The 23276-nt window shown below is 44.9% G+C and overlaps 1 protein-coding gene across 2 annotated transcripts in view; it reads left to right on the top strand.

Annotated features, from left to right (window-relative positions):
* Positions 1-23276, top strand: part of intu (inturned planar cell polarity protein) — a 225415-nt gene that overhangs the window by 81097 nt on the left and 121042 nt on the right. For both annotated transcript variants that reach the window (XM_084312228.1, XM_084312227.1), the window contains exon 4: positions 2259-2465. In XM_084312228.1, coding sequence (XP_084168354.1) covers positions 2259-2465 — 207 coding nt within the window. The remainder of the gene's footprint in view (positions 1-2258; positions 2466-23276) is intronic.

The raw sequence follows: 23276 nt of genomic DNA, 5'->3' as shown, positions 1-23276 counted from the left end.
TTGTTTAAACTTTGTAAAACCCACACACACATATGGAGGATGATCTACAGAGTTGATTTATATAATAAAAAAAAAATTCAAAAAATGGAGTTATGAGGTTTTGTCCCGACAGCAGCGATGTGTAAGCTCTTGTACCAGGGCCCTTGGCCCTCTCTTGGTCCGTGTTTTTCTTCCTTTAGGAAAAGGTGTAAAAATTCAGGTGGCAGGTTCGCACATGAGCCTATGTGAAGCTGTTACCTTGACAGGTATACATGCGCTTCATGTAGCACGCTATGACTGGTGTCATGGCTCTGCTTTGTCATTGCATCGTATCAGGGGTGAGGGGTCATGAGGGGGTGAACTGATAAACCTTCCCTCCCCTTTTTCTGATTGGTCAGGGGGTTGGACCTCCTGTCCTTCGGGCTTCATGTCACGTTGCTGGGTCAGCGCGTCACAGAGTAGGGAGGAGGGGGGGAGGGATTTTCCTGGTCCCACGCCATATTTGGGCAGTGGGTCACGGAATTCCCCCCGCCATAGAGTACGTCACTGGGCGCGTTTCTATTGGTTGTGAGACTTTCGTGAGTTCTTTTCAGGCTCCATGTTTTGAACCCAAAATTCTATAAGAAAAGAACAACAAAAACAGAAGGAAAAACAAGAGGAAAACTGTTCACCATTCGTAAAAATAATAATAGTAATAATAATATAATCATGATAATAAAAGTAATAAAAGTCACTTAGTGTAGGAAACAGGATAACACGTTTTTTTCATTCATTCCCTTTGGTTCAGTACCATTAAACAAATGAATATAGTAGCCTGTCTCCCCCTCTAGAGGGCATTGTAGACTAACTCGAGTCCCATAAACAGTAAGATTGCATTAGGAGAAAGGTAAGTCCCACGGTCTGTTCACCCTGTGCGTTTGAGTTGCTAAACCCCTCTTCGCACAGTCGGATCCGATTCCCTCCCGTCCACTAGGGGGGTCCGGGGGCTCGGGTCCTCCCCGGTTCTGATGGTTGTGGGGGGCCTCAGCGGGTACATTTGTCGAGCTTCCGCTCTGCTCAGCTCCTGTATTCCAGTAGACGCAGAGCGGTAGCTATACGATACTATAACGTACGGTTATATCAATAACCATAGTTATATGAGTATAGCGGACGCTCTGCGTCGGACTCACTGAGGACCCCGTGGTCTTCGCCTTGGTGGTGAAAGACTTGGGAAGGAGCTGTTAGTATGGCCACACCCCTGCTTATGTAGAGGAGCGGATGGGGGTGTGGCCAGACGGATGGTTGTATATAGGTGCATGTGGAGATTTATTCAGTGTATAGACTGATATAGGGATATATTCCAGTAGACGCAGAGCGTCCGCTATACTCATATAACTATGGTTATAGATATAACCATACGTTCCACCTTGCTTGTTAACCATGCTGCCCAGGTAGTTTCCACGACCTATCTCAAACCCTGCCCCTTTTCTTGATCCTCCAATCACAGCTGTCGCTTACCTCGGACTTCCTCGTACAAACTTTGTTTGTACGAGGAAGTCGGAGGTAAGCGACAGCTGTGATTGGAGGATCAAGAAAAGAGGGCAGGGTTTTGAGACAGGTCCATTAGGACAGCCGCAACCCGACCAATTTTTCGCCGTCGACTGAAGACACACTTCTTCAATCAATATCTGAAATGAAAAAATTACAAAAAAAACAAATAACTAGCCCTCTTACTGTCATGCACTCTTCCTAATATACTAACATAGCACTCAACACTGCAGCACTCAAGTCTTAACACTTTGTTGAACATTGTTACTCAGCTGATAGAGTTGTACCCTTCCTACTGACTTGTCGTACAAAACTTGTAAGTCGCTTTGGATAAAAGCGTCAGCTAAATGACAGAAATGTTGAATGAAAACCTGGCCCCACATGGTTGAATGAGGCGAGGTTGATGATGATGATGATGTTTTAGCTGGATACATTTAGTCTTTTCTCCCATCCCATCTGTGGTGGAACCAGAGAGGTTAATCATGCGCCTGGTCAAATCTTCAAATCTCTCTCTTCTCCCTCCCCCCCCTCTCTCTCTCTCTTCTCTCGCTCTCTCTCTCCTCCCTCTCTCTCTCGTCTCTCTCCCTTTCCCCCCTCTCTCTCTCTCCTCCTCCCTCTCTCTCTCTCTCTCTCTCTTTCTCTCACTCTCTCTCTCTCCCCTTCTCTCTCTATCTCTCTTGCCTCTCTCTCTCTCCTCCCTCTCTCTCTCTCTCTCTCTCTCTCCTCCCTCTCTCTCTCCTCCCTCCTCCCAGGTGAAGCTGACCCTGGAGACAGTGGGACCGGCGGTGTTGGGCGACGCCACCTCGGGCCCCGGGCTGAGGGCCTCGCCACCGGTCAGCCAGCTGGTGCGGCTCCTGTGGGGCGAGGACACGGCGGAGCTCCAGATGTCCAGAGGACACGTCCCGCACATTGTCATGTACCTGTCGCTCAAGCTGGACTCGGAGTCGCAACAGGAAGAGGTCTGTTTAAAAGGGTTTCATACACATTTTTCCTGGTTTCAGTTTTGGAGACAGTTAATTTTAGGGGGTTTCACAGCCTCTGAGCGACTGTTCACCTTCACCGGTTGGGATGACCATAGAACCTTCACCTTCACCGGCTGTGATGACCATAGAACCTTCACCGGCTGTGATGAACATAGAACCTTCACCGGTGTGATTGATTGATTGATTGAAAATTGTATTAACAGATTGCAGAATGGGTACAATACAGTACGGCTCAATACAAACAACTGAGGATGCAGACCAGAAAAAGACTTTTGTCTTATTTACATAAGGGTCCTCCATTTTCCATGACCATAGAACCTTCACCAGGTGTGATGACCATAGAACCTTCACCGGGTGTGATGACCATAGAACCTTCACCGGGTGTGATGACCAGTGATGCCACAGATTACTTGTAAAAGTAATCCGATTACTGATTACTGATTACTCCTTTAAAAAGTAATCCAAGTTACTTTACTGATTACTTGATTATCAGAGTAACTTAGTTACTTTGAAAGTAACTAGGTTACGAAGTCGTCGTCGTTCCCCCAACAGTTTTTTTTTAACGCTTTATTGAAAGTGCATAAATTGTTTTTAACTTGTTTCTCTGCACATAACGTAAATTGTTAAACTAGTGCTTCAGCTTCTGTACCATCAAGTATGGTAAAGCAACAGTCTATGATGCTCACAGCATTAGAGCAGCCAGCCAGTGGTTTTACAAAACCAGTGTATCCATTCACATCTAACAAATGCAGGCTGAACTATTCAATTATATCAACTGTAACTATTAAATTGTTTTTATAAATGTCTCTCTATAAACATACAATCAGTCTCTCTTTAACATGTAAATTAACTGTAAATCTGGCAAATAAGAGCTTTTGCTCTGCCACCATCAAATATACATTAATCAATAGGGAAAGAAACAATCTCTCTCTTTTGCTGTTTGGCTGGCCTCCGAGTCCTCCTGTACCTAGTCGAAGCGTCGGCTAGTGTTGTGATTCCAGATGCTTTCAATGCAATTGGATGTGCTGTTTTTAGCGGTAGACAGTATTTTGACTGAGGCTACGTTTAGACGAGCGTTTTGGGGTGGAAGTCTGAACAGAAACCGCAAAAGTCTTCTTGCGGTTTCACTTCGTTTAGACAAGCGTTTTGGGGTGGAATTCTCAGACGAATGCAGACGAGGCTCTAACAACGGAGCCCTGCTGTCACACGATTGGCGCATATGTCACATGACGTGCTGTGAAGACCCGCCCTACTCTGCCTCTGATTCGCAGACTGTGGATGGGGAATGTGATTGGGCCAAAGCAGAGTCACTCACAGACCGAGAGTCCAGTCACGCCGCGGGACACATTCTTGTGTAACCCTTTCACTGCCACACCACGTCACTCCCAAATAAGAAAAACAGCTCAAAATATATTTTTGACTGTCGAAAACGAAATAAAATACTGCATTCCGCCTGCATTATGAATTTATGATGAGATAGTAACGAAATAGTAACGCACAGCCACTTGGACAAGTAACTGCAATCAGATTACTGGCTTTTAAAGATTAACGCGTTAGATTACTATTTTCGGGGAAAAGTAATCAGATTACAATAACGCGTTACTTAGTAACGCGTTACCGGCATGGCCGCCTAGTTATAGTTGAAAGTGGGGGTGCAAGATTTTTTTGTATTCTTTTTTTTTTTACCTTTTTCTTTTTTTGTGCAAGGGGTGGTTTGGAGGGGGTCCGGCACGACCCCCTCCACGGCAGATTTTTTAACATTTAATGAACACCTGTATGTGCAATTTCCTGCAATATAGAGCCTTCAATCTTGACCAAAATAAAGCTGCTCTTTTCACTATAAAACTCAGTTTATATTGCAGTATGATAGCTATAATAATAATAACTTCACTGCGAGGGCTCTTTTAGCTAACGCTAGCTAGGCACGTATGATAGCCAATTACTATTATAATAATAATAATAATAATAATAATAATAACAACTTTCCCATCCTCCCAAAGCCCCTCCGGCCCCGTTCACATCCGCAGAGCAGTACCAACAACAACAACAACTAATTGACGCTATCAATAGCCCCAGTGAGCGCGGCGGCTGAATGAATGAATGAAAACTTTATTTAACAGATTGCAGAATGGGTACAATACAGTACGGCTCAATACACACAATTGTTAAGGCGATGCAGACCAGAGAAAGACGTTTGTCTTGTTTACATCAGGGTCCCCTTTCGTGACTGTGCTGCACCGAGTGAATCCACAGTCACTTGCTCCTCAATGGGAAACCAACCTAGATTTACCATGAAGGACTGGTTCTGGCCGAACCGTTCGTTATACAAGTATCACAGAGACATTACAAAGGTGCTCACAGTTGCACGAGGGGTTCGCACAGAGATACGGGATGGTTTGAAAGCTCGGCGTTGCTAATAAATATTTTTAATATTTTTTTATAAACTGCTCAAATCGGCATTATTTCCGCCGTTGGGTGATCACAGCGCCTGCGCACCATCCCGTATCTCTGGATTCACTCGGTGCAGCGCAGCAGCGCCGAGGCTCACCATATGAGAAATATTCAGTTTCAATCTGTTTGCGCATTTAGTATACAGTCACAGTGTTCGACTTACATGATGATTTGCTCCATTTTGATGTAAACGCCGAAGAATAATCCAGTCACAATGTTATCCAATATCCAGCCTGAATTTTTCAAGGGCTTTCGAAAAAGCCGCCTCCCCCAACATGTCGTATACGTCATGCCGACGAACCGTGGCCCGTGGGCACTGGATCAAACCATTAAAGTGGGGGGTCACACAATCTTTGGAAACTTAAAAACTTGCTATTAAGTGTCATTGCGTATTATTAATTTGATTGAAATTACTTAGTTATGGTTAGATTTATATATGGGGGGGGGGGGGGTATATCATATTTTTCATATGATCAAAAAGTGGGGGAGCAAAACCAGCGTTTGCCCCCCCATGTTCAATAGTCATAGAGCACCCGCTCCGCGTGCTCTATTGCGCAGGCGTCTATGGTTACCGGCATCACTGGTGATGACCATAGAACCTTCACCAGGTGTGATGACCAGTGTTGGGCAAGTTACTTTTAAAAAGTAACTAGTTACAGTTACTAGTTACTTCTTCCAAAAAGTTACTAAATTACTTACTCAGTTACAAATTATAAAAGTAACTAGTTACTTTAGAAAGTAACTATTGCGTTACTTTCAAGTACATTTTTTACACAAACAACATACACAAATCTAAACTATTTTAATGTTGCTGTGGGACAAAGTGAGACTAGCCTCCAATCAAATGCCATGTATGTAGATATTATAATTACTATGTATGTTTATATAGTGGATCATACAAATACAAACACAATAGATGTTTTGGGAATTTTGATATGTATTGCCCCTCAACAGGCCACAACTGGGCAACATTAAATTATGCTTGTTAAGCACTATATCAAAAAGAAATAACAAATATATACTGATTGATTGAACATTTTAATTAACAGATTGCAGAATGGGTACAGTACAGTACAGCTCAATACACACAATTCCAGCACCAAAAACGCTGTCCAGCGTTATTGGCCGCCATGCGTTGACCGCCAGGATCGCTGTACAGCGTTTTTTAGATCAATATTTAATTTTTTCGCCATGGCATTCATAATTCATATATACACCCCCGGTCCTGCAGCTGGACCTTAGATGTGACTGCAACGACGGCTCAATACCGCCGCCTGGTGGATGGTCGGGCGAGTTACACTCGCCAACAGGATGTGCCATCAGTGCATCGATGAAAATCTTCCGGCAGTCGCATCTCGTTACGGGACTCCCGACAGACACTATGTACATAACGGATCGCTTTCTAAACTTAATAATCTATATGATTTCGGCGTTTATTGCGCCATACAAACCGGAAATGGACCTAGGCGATCGGCGTCGTATAATTGGGATCTTTCACCGCCAGTCTCATTGGCCCACGGTAAGAGGAATATAACGTTATTTTCAACCCGATTGTGCATTTCCTTGTTTGCAAACCATCTGATCAATATATCCACCCCAACCTACATGAAGCAGTTACTGATGATCGGGGAATTATAAATGACCCCCCCCCCCTTTCCTCCGCGCATGATAAGGCATAATGTATACCGATCATATACATTTGAGTTTTTTGTGTAGCGTGTATGGGGGGGGGAAACGGCAATCGATAATCTATATAATGCGTTTGGGCCTGGGGCGGCTAGGTGGTGTAGTGGGCAAGGCGCTCGCCACCAATGCAGGAGACGCTGGGTTCGAGCCCAGCTCTCCGCATTGCTATCAGCTTGGCTGGTCGTTCATACTAACACAATTGGCAGTGTTAGGGGTGGGAAGCTGATGGGTGGGGATCGGACGTTGTGGACAGCGACTCCTACAGGTCGGTTGGTGCGCCTGCGCAGCAGAATCAGGAAGGGACGGGGGCGGCGTGCCCTCCAAACGCAGACCCCCGACGCTGAGAGATCGCGCTGTGCAGGTGAAAAGATGCGACGACTGCTTCCTCGAGTACCGGAGGGGACACGTGATGTACAGTAAGGCTTAGTCCACATTGCAGCCGGCTTGTGGGAGGCGTGGCCTAACAGCATTCGAGACAGGGGAGGGTAGAATTGGACGATACGAAATTGGGATGGGAGAAAAATTGAAAAATGGGAGAAAAAAGTAGATAAAAAAAATAATGCGTTTGGGCCTATAACTAGCGTTTTTGGAATTACAGCAGAAAAGATTAAAAACATACTTATATTCTAGAAGGTATTAACACAACAATGTATGAATGAAAAAGTATAATGTTCCCACATCCTGAACGATAGATAATCGATGTTGAATGGGCCTTAGTAATGTCAATATAGCAATAATTTTAAAAGTTATAGCCCTGCAAAGAAGGTGAACATCTCCATAGGCTTACAGCGCTGGCAGAGAGGGGCATTAGATGGGCATATCCCCCGGCGGGCAATGTGTTAAGGGGATGCAGACCAGAGAAAGACTTTCGTCTTGTTTACATCAGGGTCCCCCGTTATTAAGATTGGAAGAGTAATCCGTTAGATTACTCGTTACTGAAAAAACTAACGCCGTTAGTAACGCCGTTATTGGCATCACTGGTGACGACCATAGAGCGTTCATCACTGGAGCGTCGACAGCGACGCCACATGGCTGCAGCTGCCAGGCATGAACTGAGAGTGGCCGTCAGTGTGAATACATTTTTTTTAGCACATAGATTTGATTGTATCGCTGAATAAACTGAACCTGCCAGAGGAATCTACTCCTCGCTGTTAGTCGCGTCATCAGAGACTCAAACTCTACAGATGCGCTTTGAAGACGCCAACCTGGTGCGCTTCGACGTGGTTGAAGACGTAGTACTGGCCAAACGTTCTCAGGGATTCAGGCCACGTCACAAGGCACGTGAATCTAGTTTTGCCTGAGATCGGACGACAGGTGTAACAGGCAGCATGGGCCTGTAGGTGGCGCCATTTACACAACATGTAGGCAAAGGGTTAATAATAATTCATTACATTACGGCTGATAGGCTGCGTTACCAAGTGATTGCAAAATCCAAAGTAATTGACACCATGGGAAAAGGCTAGAATAAGGCATTACCAGATAAGACAAATGTTTTATCGGTGGTTGCAGCTGTGTCCTTAGCTTCCATGCGCGCTAAGTATGTTAACTGAATTAGGCGAAACACTAACTTGTTAGGGTTAGCTAAAAGTCTTGTGCTACTACTGTAGGAATTTCAGTCATAAAGAATCCATAAACTGAACATCCTGTACACCTTTCAGTACAAACGTGTTGTTTTGTACAAGGCAAATAATGCCCGCCTAAAATGCGTTTTTCAGACACTCCATTCCAATAAATCGGTCAATATTATCTTATAGATTTGATTATGATGATTTAGGCTACTACTTTTTTTAAACTTGTCCTTTTCATTGACTTGAGTGATTGTTTACCCAGTATAGTACAACGAAAATAAGTCTGGCATCCAACCAGAGTGCACATGTAACGTGCAGAAGTAAAGTGCAGTAGTGATATACAATGTACCAAAACGTGCAAGTGGTGCATGAGAGGCCTTAGAGGGCAATGCTGTCACAACAAGAACAAGGATGAGACCGGCTGTAGGGTCAGAATTACTCCAAACATAGATCCACCATTTTCCAGCTCCCCTGGAAATAACATACACATAACCTGATCCTGACTTTGTGGTCAAAGACGCCCTTCAAAAGTCACTTCCACAAAAATATATTTCCAATAACTAGCTTTGAGAAATGGACCACATGCGCCCAGTTCTTTAATTATCTAGACCAGGTTTGCCCAAATAGGACCCATGGGTCAAATATGGCCCTCCACAACATTATCTTTGGCCCTCCAAAACATTATCTTTGGCCCTCCAAAGTGCTCCAGTCCAGAGAGGGTAAAGAAGTTCTGTTTGGTGTATTTTTACACCATTTAATTATATTTTAGGAGTGATTCTGAAGTAACTTGATTAAAAGGAACTAAGGCTGCACCTAACGACTCATTTATTGATTATTCTATAGATTATGTTTTTATTACTCACCTATTTGTCAGATGCCGAATTAGTAAAATACTGGTTCCTACCTCATACCTCAAATTCAAAAGGATTGCTGTGAAGAATCAGTATTTGTATTTGTATAAAGTACTTGACTTAACCTCTTAACAGTCCTGCAAATTTAGCATAAAACGTCTGTCGATTGCATACTGAAAGTAAATTGGACACTATTCTGGAACCATTTGTAGCTGATGCACAAGTCTGGCCTCTTTTGAAAGGAAACCAACAGAGGAATCACTCAGTGCTATTGTCATAGAGTTACAGAGGTTTGAACACACTGAAATCAAATTTTTTTCTTTTGTCTGTATTTTGCAAACGGATGCCTGCAGATCGATCTACTCTATAGTTATTAGCTGAAAACACTGCTGGGCCATAGCCTGAAGTCTTACCTAGAACATGTCCAAAGTTGATAACAATATCACAAAAAAATTGTGTTTACACATTTGTATGTAATCGTATGGCATTTTTCCTAAGATTTGTGAGATGAGTCAACACTACCTCAGTCCCCTCTCCCCCTGTCACATACACGACCCCCACCCCTTTCTTCTTGTCTCTCTCTGGAGAAGACGGTAAGCTAATTTCCCAAAATGTTGCCGTGTTCTACCAACATTTCAATCAAAAACTATTTTAAAACCCAGCTCAAAAACAACTCATCTGGCTGCTCAGACCATTTTGTCAAGATTGTGGGGGCGGCTAGGTGGCGCAGTGGGCAAGGCGCTCGCCACCAACGCAGGAGATGCTGGGTTCGAGCCCAGCTCTCGGCGTTGCTACCAGCTTGGCTGGTCGTTCATACTAATACAATTGGCAGTATTAGGGGGTGGGAAGCTGGTGGGTGCGCCTGCGCAGTAGAATCAGGAAGCGACGAGGGCGGCGTGTCCCTCCCACGCAGACCCTCGCCGCTGAGAGATCACGCTGTGCAGGTGAAAAGATGGGACGGCTGCCTCCTCGAGTACCGGAGGGGACACGTGATGCAAGGCTTCGTCCACATTGCAGCTGGCTTGTGGGAGGCATGGCCTAACAGCCTTCGAGACAGGGGAGGGTAGAATGGGACAATACGAAATTGGGGACGGGAGAAAAATAGAAAAATGGGGAGAAAAAGTAGATAAAAAAAAAAAGATTGTGGGGGCGTGGTCAGATTATGTTTGATTGACAGCTCCCTTTCAGCTCAAGTACCATTTATTTTCCATTTAATCGCTAAAACATTTAGCTGCCATGGAATAAACTACCAAATATATAAAATGGGTCCTACTGGTTAGAAAGCTTGACTAACTAGCAAACTAGGTTAGACCATCCAAAACCCGGAGTACGGTGCTAATCGATTTAGCATTTTCCATTCACTTAGAGGAAATGGTTAGCATGGTTAGCATTTCTATGCAAAACCTTTGAGCTTATTATCAACGACCCCAGTCAGTTATCCCTGCCAGTTATCTTGACTAACCAGCTAACTAGCAGACTAGGGTAGACCACCCATATCTGTGTTTTTATTGAACTGTACCTCCCGGACTAAAACCCAGCTATTTTCCATCCTACATGAAACGGTTAGCATTAGCTTTGCTGTGCTACACTCTTGAGCTACTTATCAATTATGTGATGAATAGAGATTTGAGGGGTCTTTTAGTTGCAGCTTCTCCAGAACGTGTTTACTGTTTACATGTCTTGACCGGGCGCAGCCATCTTGCATTACCATTGCGACGCCCATTATTTCAAACCTTTATTTAAACTCGAGAGGCAACTGAGGTTTCCCTCATTCACAGTCGCATCGAGTGCACATACAGAAATAAGCTCACACAGTATATAAAATCATAACAAGAAGACAAGAAGACGAGGCAAAAAGCAAGGATAACAAATCAATTAAAACACGTACCACTTGATTAACAAGGTTGGAGATCAAGGTTTTAAACTCTGCAACAGAGGGGAGAATCTCAAGCTTTAAGGACTGTTGGAGTTTATTCCATGAGCTAGATGGGCATCATAGCAAAATGCAGATTTACCCTGTTCTGAGAAAACTCAGGGGACCTTAAGGACCAGACAGTCACTAGAACGGGTTCCATCGGTTCCAAAATTCCATTACAATAATGATGTAGTATAAGGATGTCGCTTGAAAAAGATCAAATACCAGTGTCTTCGTCATTAGTGATGAATCTTATGCAAATCAACGTTTTTCCGTAGTTGAGGAGTCACCCCAGCCATACAAGAAACCCATGGTGCTGTAAGTGATATTTTCTTAAAATAAGTGTTAGATAGGATAGCTCTACAAGCAATTGTGTTTAGTCAGTAACATGGGTCTCCCAGTCCCTCCGCTTTGCAGTAAACAGAATTTTATTTTTGGTATCCCACTTTATCCAACCAGAAGAGAGATCCCTAGATATTCTTGTTTTTTTTATCCACTTTTTCTCCTCTTTTTCAATTTTTTCTCCCATCCCAATTTAGCCGTGCCGATTCTCCCCTCCCCTGTCTTGAACATTGTTCGCATATGCCCCCCACTGGTCGGTTGTAGGGAGGATAGAAGCCTTGCATCACATGTCCCCTCCGATACATGTGGAGGCAGCCTGTCGCATCTTTTCACCTGCCAGCGCGGACTCTCATTCGGCGAGGTGTAACGTGTGGGAGGCTCACACTACCCCCGCCATTTTCCTGTCTGACTGCTGTGCAGGCGTCCCCCAACCGACCTGTAAGAGTCGCTGTCCACAACGTCCAGATTACCACCCATCGACTTCCACCCGCTAACTCTGCCAATTGAGTTAGTATGACGGCCGGCCCAAGCCAGAGGCAACGCAGACAGCCGGAGTCGAACCCGGTGTCTCTTGCATTGGTGACGAGCGCAATGTCCGCTGCGCCACCCAGCCGCATATCCCTAGATATTCTTAATTATTTCAAGAAATCTTGCTAGGCCAAATCTGCTGGCAGATTATTTTACTTGTTTCAAGCACATATTTGTTTTTATTTCTTATTTTTGTCAGATAGTTTTTGCAGTGTGGAGTTCTCTCTCCTGGTTGGATAATGTGATAACGGGATACTAGAACATTTATTTTCTGTTTACTGCAGAGCAGAGGGACTGGGAGACCCATGTTACTGACCAAAACACTCTATATCAGTGATGGCTGTCGGAATGTAGAGCTATTATTTTCATGTGTAGACCACTTATTTTAAAGAAAGAAATACCACTTATGGCACATTTAAGTTGACATAAGTCCTACGCTGTTATTTATTTGTTAACATTTCTAAACGGTCAATGTCCAGTTGTGGTCATTTAGCCCGTTATCCCCATGAGCTAAACCCTGGCCCTCCACTCCCGATGTAGTCCCCATGCTGGCTGAGTGTGTTTTGATAATTGAGTATAAGAATTCCCCCGGTTGTACTGGAAATCCCGAGGCTGTTGGCACTTTATCCCTGCTTCTCTGACGCGGAGAAGTTTTCAGGACTTCCGGTTTAGCGTTAGAATGGAGTAGGTCGCATGTGACACAGCTGCTCACCCGTTATTTTTTTTTCGTTTTAAAAACATATTTTTAAACCATTAATGCGTTTAAAACTTGACGCATATATCAACTGAGACTATCAACTAACTATATTGACCAAAAGAATCGAGACGCCAAACACAAGGAAAGACACAGCGAGACCAAAACCAGTCGAAGAGGTCCCGCCGCGGGACCCAGGATTCGTACAGCGGACAGCAGGAAATATAGACTTGACAGAGGCCGCTTCAAGTTCAACCCCATCAAACACCTCCGCAGACACCGAACATATCATCCGGAAAATGGAGGAAATGGGGAAGACAATAATGAAGGAAATGATCCTCCAATCACAACTGTCGGAGAAGATAATAACTCAAAAAGTAGATGCTATTAAAGAATCTATTGAATGCAAAATTGATGCGCTGAGAGCGGACGCCGACGCACAGATTAAACGCACCGAGGCTCTGGAGAAAGTAATGGAAGCCCACGAAATCAATTACACTCGCATCTACAATGAAGTAGAGGTTAACAAAGTTAACCTAACTGCTGAGATGAAGGGGAACTACAATGAAATCAAGACGGAGCTCAGCGAAATAACGTTGGAGCTCACGCGAATCAATAAAGAACAGAAAGCCAAAATATTCGAGATGGAATATCAAAAACGCAAGCTGAATATTCGTATTGTCGGTCTGGACGAATCAGTGAGATGTACAAACCCTGAAGAGTTTGCCACAGAATTACAGAAAATCTTGGGAACAGGGATCCTTCCTAAAATACCGGAGGTGGATCAGTGCTTCAGATTGGGACCCCGCTCCATTGGCAATAACGCTAAGCCCAGAGTGATATTAGTTATACTGCGCCAAGTCAGTATAAAAGAAATTATTATTCGTGAAACTCGCAGGATGAAAGGCAATCTGAAATACATGGAGGTACCAATACACTGCTTTGAAGATTATTGTCGTGAAGTAGTGGAACTGCGTGCCAAGTTCAAGACGGTGATGTCTCAACTATACCTGGGGAAATACAGACCCCTACTAATATACCCTGCAATACTTCGCATTGTCGACAAACAAGGAGCAAGGGTTCTCCTCAACTCGCCTGAAGATGCAGCCAAATTCCTGTCTGAACAACACGCAGAATAGTGTATAAATGGCCTTTTAAATCTCAGTTATGCAAGGTCACCATATAGTACAATCTTTAATAACCGAGGATTTGGGACAGTGAGACCTACGTGCTCAGAGTTTTTGAATGCTTTCCCCGACGTGTTTATATTATTGCGGACATATTGGATTCAAGATTGGAACACTCCAGAACATACTGGAACATTCAGACAATGTAAAAATGACATATTGGAATAATCTAGAACATCGAAGCATTCTTTGATATATGGAGCATTCTGGAATATCAGGGAGATTAATAATATAATAATGAGCAATAACTTGTTCTGAGTCCAAAAGCTGAAATAAGGAAATAGAAAATAGATTTAATTCCTCACATAGATCAATTGATAAGGAATGCACAGTTGAAGATCAGACCATGTAAACAAATGTCCGATCACCAAGTGAGGACGATCTCTCGTCCCCCAAGACCGTTAATACAAAATTAATATATACATATGACGTGGAAGGAACTGGAACATCACTCTGAGGATTGGCTGAAATGACTATTATGGCTGCTTCACAAGGAAAACAGGGCGGATCCCATAACAATGTCACTTATGGCCTTATAGCAAGGATCAACATAGATCATAACCAAATTGTTTTGACTGGCTAATGTGTGCTTCTCTTAAAGAGAAACATACTACGTTGATATCTGATGACAGCGCCCTCTCATACAATACCACAATGGTATGATAATATATTTCCACGACAGTTCCCTCCTCTTGATGATATAATCAACATTATTATCACCATATAAAACAAAACAGAAATAATTATCCCACTTAAACAACTACTACCACCAGCCCCTAGAGGGAGACAGCGGCCTACATATAAAGGCGGTCAGGATGAGGGACGGTGAACACAGGATCTCCATCCCAGTGAGGTGATGGAATGTCCAAGTCGTGAACCGTGAGATGATGAAACGTCCAAGTCGTGAACCCAGCACAGCATCCCGGCGCTGGTCACAACACAACACAGGTCCAGATGGAAAACATCTCTCCTCTCAAGCTGGAAAGAAACACAAAATCCCAGGAAAAGTATTTTGCAGAAAAATAACCATCCACCGAAAACCCCAGAACATATCATAATAACAACAACAATAGCCATAATAATAATAATAAAATAAGAATAATAATAATAATAAAATAATAATAATAATAATAATAAAAATAAGAATAATAATAATAATTAAATAATTAATAATTAAATAATTAAAAAACAACAAAACTGACAGACACAAAAACTTTCTTGGAACTCTAAGGACAACACAACCTCTAATGCGTAATATTAACCACAACTTGCCTCTTGACATTGCAGAATCCGGAGATGAAACAGGGCACGTCCACACCATTCCAAAAAAAAAACCCGCGGCGATGGGACATCTCAGAGGTAGACAAACCAGAGCTTGACAACCACGAACAACACTATGCTACCCCTCGTCTTCTTGTCGCAGTGGGGGGTTCTGATGCACTGGAACTTCAATGGGCAGCAAAAGATCCCTGTTATACAGGTGTCCCGCCGTGCCAAAAAATCATGCTCCCGAGAGGGCTTTTAGAAAAGCCTGTCTCAAGTTCAAGTTCAAGTTTCTTTAATAGTTGTCATACAGAAGTACAGAATACTTTTGTACAAAATGCTTCTTACTGTTGCGCTCCAGAGACTGTGCATGACAAGATAAGTATGAAATAAAAACATAGTAAAAATTAGAAGAAAAAAAAAAGAGGTCACAGTGTTCAGTTTAGACATATGTACAATGTTCGTAGACGTAGTTACCATACAATATACAATACTGTGCAGTGTACTAATATACAATACTATATAGTGCAAGGCATAAATGGACGAGGTGCAGTTTAGGTACAATTCACAGTAGGTGTACGAGTTGTAGTGCAAATCCTTTATCAATCAATATAAAGTGTAAGTGTGTTTGTGTGATCTAAAGTGTGGAGAGTGGGTGCTGCAGTGTGTTGTTTGTTTGAGTGAGTGTGTGTGTGCGTGTGGGTGTGTGTGCTGTGTGCATTTGATGGTTGTTGCATAGTGATTATTGTTCGTTTAGCGATTATTGTTCGTTTAGCAGCCTGATGGCCTGGGGATAGAAGCTCCTTCTGAGTCTTTCTGTGCTCGCCATAAGACTCCGGTATCGCTTGCCTGACGGCAGCAGTTCAAAGAGGCAGTTGTTCGGGTGGCTCGAGTCCTTAATAATTCTCTTAGCCTTCCCCTTGCACCGCTTGTTGTAAATGTTCTGGAGGGTGGGAAGCCCCCCTCTAATTGTGCGTTCGGCTGAACGTGTCACTCTTTGTAGTCTACCCACGGACGCGACCTATCACCCCCCCACCCACCATCCTATTGTTCGTGGTCCAACAGTCATGGGCTGGGAAAGCGTCCACAGCCGGCCCGGTCTGCTCCCCGCGTAAGCCAATCACCGGTGGGAATGGAACAGCAGGACACGCCCCATCTCTCCCTCGGAAAACAAAAAGAGAAAATACATCACACACTAATTCCAGCATCAAACGATTCAACATGCCAAATATTTAAGAAATAATGTACCAGAATGTGTCTGCTATGTGTCTGTCAGTTTCTCTGAATGTGCGGCCCTACTTCAACATTTTTTTTCAGAGCGCCACGCCTAAAGTTGTCACATAAAGGAAAACAGACATCACACACTGTCTTCATCCTCAGATAAATCTGAAACCTCCCCCTCTCCTGTGTCACAACGAGCGGAAGGATCCCCAGATGAATCTGAAACCTCCCCCCCTCCCGCGTCACAACGAGCGGAAGGAGAAAGAGAAATCTGAGCTCTAAACATGGTATTTGCCACTGCCCTGTCTATCACTCGTTTGATAAGGCCCTTGACACAAGGTACCACACAACAGCCAACAAACACAAATAAAATCACAACCACCAAAACCGCGAGTGGCTATTGTGGCAGCCAGCCTCTTCCATTTACCGAACAGATTCTCAAAATATCCTGAAAAAGGATCACTAACACCCGAACTCTCAGCCAGTTCCTGTTTGAGTGAGCGTAGCCCCTGCAAAGCCCTGCTTACCGACCCATTTTTAGCTGTATTCGATGGTATGAATGTACAGCAGTTGACCCCTATCATCACGCAGACCCCACCCCTTTCAGCCAGCAGCATATCTAACGCCATACGATTTTGCCACGTCATAAGAGAAACCGCACTGAGTTGCTCGGCCACCCCCTCAATTGCAGAGTGAGTCAAATTCAGGTACCGCTGTTGATTAAAAAATATTAGATTAATCCAGGCTACGTTCTTATTAATAGTAGGCCAAACAAAAATGGATTCAAACCCCGCTGCTATCTCACTCCTGGCCTTAAACTCATCAGGAACCCCCCTAGGCACCATAATGGAATCAAACCAAACGGGAGAAGCCGGGACCCCTGGCGGAGAGAGAGCACGCCTCTTCACATGATTAGCTGTGAGGGGTTCGATGGACGCAAGTTTACCTATGAACACAGGCATCGTTAACATCACTGGACTACACGTGCCTGACCAATCAGCGGGGAGAACTTGTATCAAACCTTTTGCAGCGCCACAAGCCCACCACACGTCAGACCTAGCTCGGGGCGCGAAGTTAGACAGTGTAGGAACATGCTGTGACAACCGAGAGGGAGCCCCCTCCGAAGTGGAATATGAAGAAATGTCATTCTCCTCCATCACCCAAGTGGAAGTGCAATAAGGGAATCTACCCCTAGGGCTACTCTTCCCAGACCTTATTGCTGTGAAACACTCATAATCCCCCTGTGCAAAATTAGAGGGCGGAGGTGATGAAATGGCCTTTGGAATGGGAAAAAGAAGGTTAAGCCCGGGTCTGTTATAGTGGCCGCGGCGGACATTAACAAGCACTCAGATGCATCACGCGAGTTGGTTCCATTTAGTGGAAAAGGAGCCGTAGCCATCGCTGGTCTAGCTGCTGCACATACATAGCAGTCATCTTGTAAGTGATACTGAGCCGTATACTTTGCCCAACTGAGCCAATAATTGTCGTTCGCGTGGAACTCCGGTCCCTGCATATCACTAACATGGGGAGTGGGGTGGTCGCCTGGTTGGGGGGGAAGTGGGGTGGTCCTCTGACGTTGGTCTAGGGTGTTTGATCCCCCTGCCACCAGGACTCTGAAAACAACCATGATATCTTTGCCAGCACGTTCTATGCCTAATACCCAATAACCGTCATCTATTTTCTCCACAGATCTTACTGTTATAGCCAGGCTAATACATGAGCCTCTCCCGCTCGAAGAATGGCAGTCGGGAACCTCCTTATCACTGATCATGTCAGAGTCAGAAATGGTCCACCTAGCACCAAAAGGAGTGTCAACATTAAAATACCGAGCCAGTAAGGAGTGAGCATTTATGTGAGATCTAGTGGAGCAAGGGCTTATGCAAATGTATTTGCCAAATATATCCTCAGAGGACGCATCCTCCCTACTCCTCTCATCAAGAAAATCTCGCATATCCACCGGCATGTCCCCCAATGGTAAGCTAAACGTGGCCGTCTCCCCCTCGATTAAGGTCACTACCGGAAGAGTGGCTGTGGTCGTGCTTGAAATTGAGAAAATACACATGATCACTAAGGGGAAAAACACAGGCCCTAATCTGAGGCCAGCTATTGCCCTCCTGCATGTCATGAGTGACAAAAGTATGATGGATGTAAGAAATGAGAAATAAAAACAGGTGACCTTTGTAACACGCCAGGGCTGAGCACCCCATCCCACTAAGATTACAAGTCACGTTAACTGCCAATTAATTTGTTCCCTCAGCGTTATCGGAGGCCTCTGTGTGGCTCGGACAGATTTTACAGTGGGCTGCGTGAACCCAGGATGGTCTCTCTGCCACACGGATAGCCGTATGGGTGGTTAAAAGAACTTGAAACGGACCTAACCACCGTTTGGATTGCCAGTTCTTCTTCCTAAAATCTTTAATGGCCACAAAGTCCCCTGGTCGTATTTTGTGGAGGGGTTGAGAGGCTGGAACCGGGAGCGCTGCTTTCACCCTCTGCCTGATTTTCTCCAATGCCTGTGATAAAGACATACAATACGTTAGTAACGCGTCTTCACACAATGCTGTTGAAGGAAGAGGTTCCCTTGGGTTACTACTTCCCACACATGGGGGCGTGGCAAACAGTATCTCATAAGGAGAAAGCCCAGTTCTTGATCTCTGTCGCATCCGCATGTACATCAGCGCTATAGGTAATGCTTTCGTCCATGGCAAATTAGTCTGTGCACATATTTTCGCTAATTTGTTCTTGAGGGTTCCGTTCTCCCTCTCTATCGCCCCCCCACTCTGCGGGTGATAACTACAGTGAAACCGTAAACTGATCCCAAGAAACGCGCTAACCTGTCGTATAGCCTCATTATAAAAGTGCCGCCCGTTGTCCCCGCTGAGAAAGCGGGGGCACCCCCACCGGGGAACGACCTCAGTGAGTAGTGCCTTCGCTACTGTAGCAGAGGTGGCCTTAGAAGAGGGGAACACTTCAATCCACTTTGACCACATGTCTACCATCACCAAACAAAATTTTTTTCCCTCTGATGGAGTCAATTCAATGAAATCCATCATCACATGTTCAAATGCTCTAGTGGGGGGCGGATGTGCTGCAGGTGGAACGTTTGTGCCCCTCCCTACATTGTGGGTGACACAAATAACACAAGCCTGACAATATTTCTGGGCATACGCTGAGAAACCCCTCGTGTACCACTCTGTGTCAATCAATGCCTGCATACCTCCCTTCGACACATGGTCTAGGCCGTGCGTCAGTTTTGCATACGCTGGAAACAGTGCAGACGGAAGACATGGATTACCATTTGACCCCACCCAAATTCCGCCCTCAAATACTGCCCCCGCTTTATGCCATGCTGCTCTCTCCTCTGAAGTGGAGGCATCCTGTACCTCAACCAATGGGGAAGGAGAGGGAACTAAAACTAGAATATGGGGGTCCCCCTCCGATACAAAAGGTAGAGTTGCTGCTTGTTTTGCCGCAGCATCTGCTCTGCTATTTCCCAACGCCACCGGGTCCCGTGTGTTCCTATGCGCTGTGCATTTGCACACTGAAACTGCTGCGGGTAATAAAATGCTGTCTAAGAGAGCCAGAATTTTTTCATGATTCATAATCAACTTCCCAGAGGATGTGAGAAACTTCCTGTGCCTCCACAACGCCCCGTAGTCATGAATTACCCCGAACGCGTACCTTGAGTCTGTCCAGATTGTTATCACCTTGCCCCTCCCACTTATGCATGCCTGAGTCAGTGCAACAAGTTCAGCAACCTGCGCGGAGTAGTGTGAGGGGAGAGGACCAGATATCACTGTTTCATAGTCAGATACTACAGCATAGCCTGCCCTGGCCCTGCCTGTCTCTGGATCCCTAGAGGCCGACCCATCTGTATAGAAAACAAAATCAGGATTACTTTGTGGGACGGACGACAGGTCAGGCCTGGGTGTGCAAATCTCATTTAACTCTGCCACACAGTGGTGTGGCTCTCCATCGCCAGGAGATGGCAGCAGAGTTGCTGGATTAAGTACTGTGCATCGTTTCACAGTAATATTGGGCAAATCAAGCAATGTTGTATGATATCTGAGATACCGAGCCGCCGACAAGTGACTAGTCTTATACTCTAACAAAATGTGAGCGACTGAATGGGGTACCAAAAGAGTGAGGTCATTGTAGCCCACTATATCACGTGAGGCTGTGACAGCCTTCTCAGCTGCTGCCACGGCCCTCAGGCAAGGAGGGAGTCCCGCCCCTACTGGGTCGAGCCTGCTTGAGTAGTATGCTACAGGGCGGAGCCTGTCTCCATGTGCCTGCAAGAGGACAGACGTCATATGACCGTTTTTTTCATCTACTGTCTGTGTGAAAGGCTGTGTAGGATCTGGGATTCCCAGAGAAGGAGTGGTCTGTAACGCTTTTTTTAATGTTATAAACGCCGCCTCTCCCTCTGACGTCCACGTGACCTTGCCGGTCGATATCAGACCCTTTCCATGAATCATATCGCCTAGAGGGCTCGCCAACTCTGAATAATTTGGAATGAACGATCTGCAAAACCCACAGGTGCCCAAAAAACACATGACCTGCTTTTTTGTTATTGGTCTCGGTAGTCTGACAATTGCCTCAATTCTGTTAGGTGATAGCTCCTTTCCCTCTGGAGTAAGAATATGACCCAGAAAAGTGACACGCTGTTTGACAAACTGTAGCTTCGTTAGACTAGCTTTGTGACCCTCCTCTGCCAAGTGATTCAGTAGAGTGATAGTGTCCTCTCTGCACTGCTCCTTAGTAGGAGCTGCTATCAATAAATCATCACAATACTGCAAAAGAGCCGTTCCCTCCGTAAGAATCAAAGGGTCTAAACTCAGCCTTAGCGCTTGATGGTAAATGGTTGGACTATCACAAAACCCCTGACAAAGTCTAGTAAATGTGTATGATTTATCATTGAACATGAAAGCGAACCAAAACTGACTGTCTTTGTGTACCGGAACACTAAAAAATGCATTAGATAAATCTACCACTGAAAACCAATTAGCATTGGCTGGGATCTGGCTCATTATGGTGTGCGGATTTGGCACATCCGGGGCCCTACTCTGGACAGCCTGATTGACGGCCTTGAGATCCTGAACAAATCTCCATTCTCTAGCCTGGCCTTCTCCTCTCACTTTCTTAACTGGGAATATAGGCGTTCTGACTGATGAATTTGAACATGGCACTATTACTCCTTTCTCAAGTAAAGATTCGAACACCGGTCGGATCCCCTCCACAGCCTCTTTTTTCAACGGATACTGCTTTCTTACAGGCCTATAGTCACTTTTAGGCACTATGACAACAGGCTCTGCATTTTTAATGAGCCCCACGTCATACTTGCCACATGCCCATAGAACAGGGTTCACTCCCACAAGCTCATTAGGCACCCCTGTATCTACCCACAACTCATCACTGTACTGTTGCCCCCCTTGAGTGTCCTCCGAGTCAGGGAGCATGTACACACTTCTTATCGCTTTGCAAATAAACGGTGCCATCGACATTTTGTAAATGCCCTGCAAGGCAGAATACATCACCCCGGGTCGCTCAGTCGGCCCCCAATCAGACACGTCGTTACACCTTGCGGCTAAAGAGCTCAAGTCCTCCCATCTGTCCATCACATGTTTTGACAAGCACATGTGAGGCCTTGAGTCTGGCATGCTATAGATTTCCCCCTGTTCCCGATTCAGCTCCACCCCCATTATACATCTCTGATTATCCCAATACAGAGCAGAACAAAGGATTTCATCATCTATCTTGGAAAAGAAAAGATCACTAAATTCAGGGTCCGGGTCTTGTGATACCTGCGCCGTCATATGTATCTGGTGTGCCCCCATAAAATCCGCGTCTGGCGGAACAACTGAGCGAGCCATCTCAATTAATTGAGACGCCATCTCCATTTCTGCCCACCATTGGTACAAAAATGAAAAAGGGAAATATGATTTCAAAAGTGTGTTCTCTGACTTTGTCACTTCCACCCCGCTCGGCGTTGATATTAATTGGATACCCAGCAAAATCATTAAATCCCTCCCCAAGAGATTAAACGGACAAGCAGATGAATATAAAAATGCATGTTTAAAACTCAAGTCCGCCTTCCCTCCATCCTGTATGACACAAGACATCGGCAATGTATAGTTTTCTCTGATTACAGTCCCCGATGCCCCCCTGGAAAATGCATAGCGCCCGCTTATTTTTGCCCCTGGACAACTTTTTACCGTAAGCACGCTATGTGTTGCTCCTGAGTCAACAATGAATGTCACCGGTGCATTTGAAATATACAAAGTCATAACTGGCATCTTTAAGTAAGCTGTATTTTCAAACTTTAAATATGTTTCTACAGCTAAAACAGGCACTCTACTCTCAATATGCGAAATGGCTTCCGCTATCAGTGTGTGCATTCCTTCACTTTGTTTTTCATTGCACATTGCATGTGTGCGAAGTCGGTTGAGAGTGTGTGTGTAGTGTGTGTTTATACTCCTCCTTTATGGCGCTGTTGTTGAACCTCAGCACGCCACTGCTCCTTTTTCCTCTCAAATTGATCCTTTTGATCGCAATCTTTGTGCCAATGATCGTTTTCGCCACAAATGAAGCACGCCCCTGGGCGTTGACGCTGTCCCTGTTTTTTATAGGCCTTTCCCCTCTGATATCCTCTCGGAACTGTCTGGCCAGCTCCATCCTCCCTCGAAAGTTGTGTGACAGCTCTCACCAAAGTCAACTGTGATTCCTCATGTAACTTGCTGGCCTTTTTCCCTTTCTCCTCCAGGTCTTCTCTGTATCTTTGCTCAGCGTGCCTTGCATGTTTTCTCACATCTGCCAGCCTGGCATCCGCGACACACACACAAGAGTCCTTCACTTTTCCTGCGATAGTTGGAATCAGCCCATCTAGAAATGCTCTGCTCATGTGACTTTCCCACACATCAGCCTCGACCAGCGCATCACGTGCTTCCTGTAATCCGCTGTTGACAGTGAAAACCCCATACAGTCTAGTGTAATAGTCCTCTGTGCTTTCACTTACAATCTGTTTGCAAGCTGTGATTTTTTTCATGTCCACTCTGAGTGGGAAAGCCTCAATTATTCTGTC

The sequence above is a fragment of the Notolepis coatsorum genome, assembly GCF_963971535.1.
Source record: "Notolepis coatsorum genome assembly, chromosome: 4".
Taxonomy (NCBI): domain Eukaryota; kingdom Metazoa; phylum Chordata; class Actinopteri; order Aulopiformes; family Paralepididae; genus Notolepis; species Notolepis coatsorum.
Note: the sequence above shows the minus strand (reverse complement) of the source record. Positions and strands in the feature narration are given on the sequence as shown.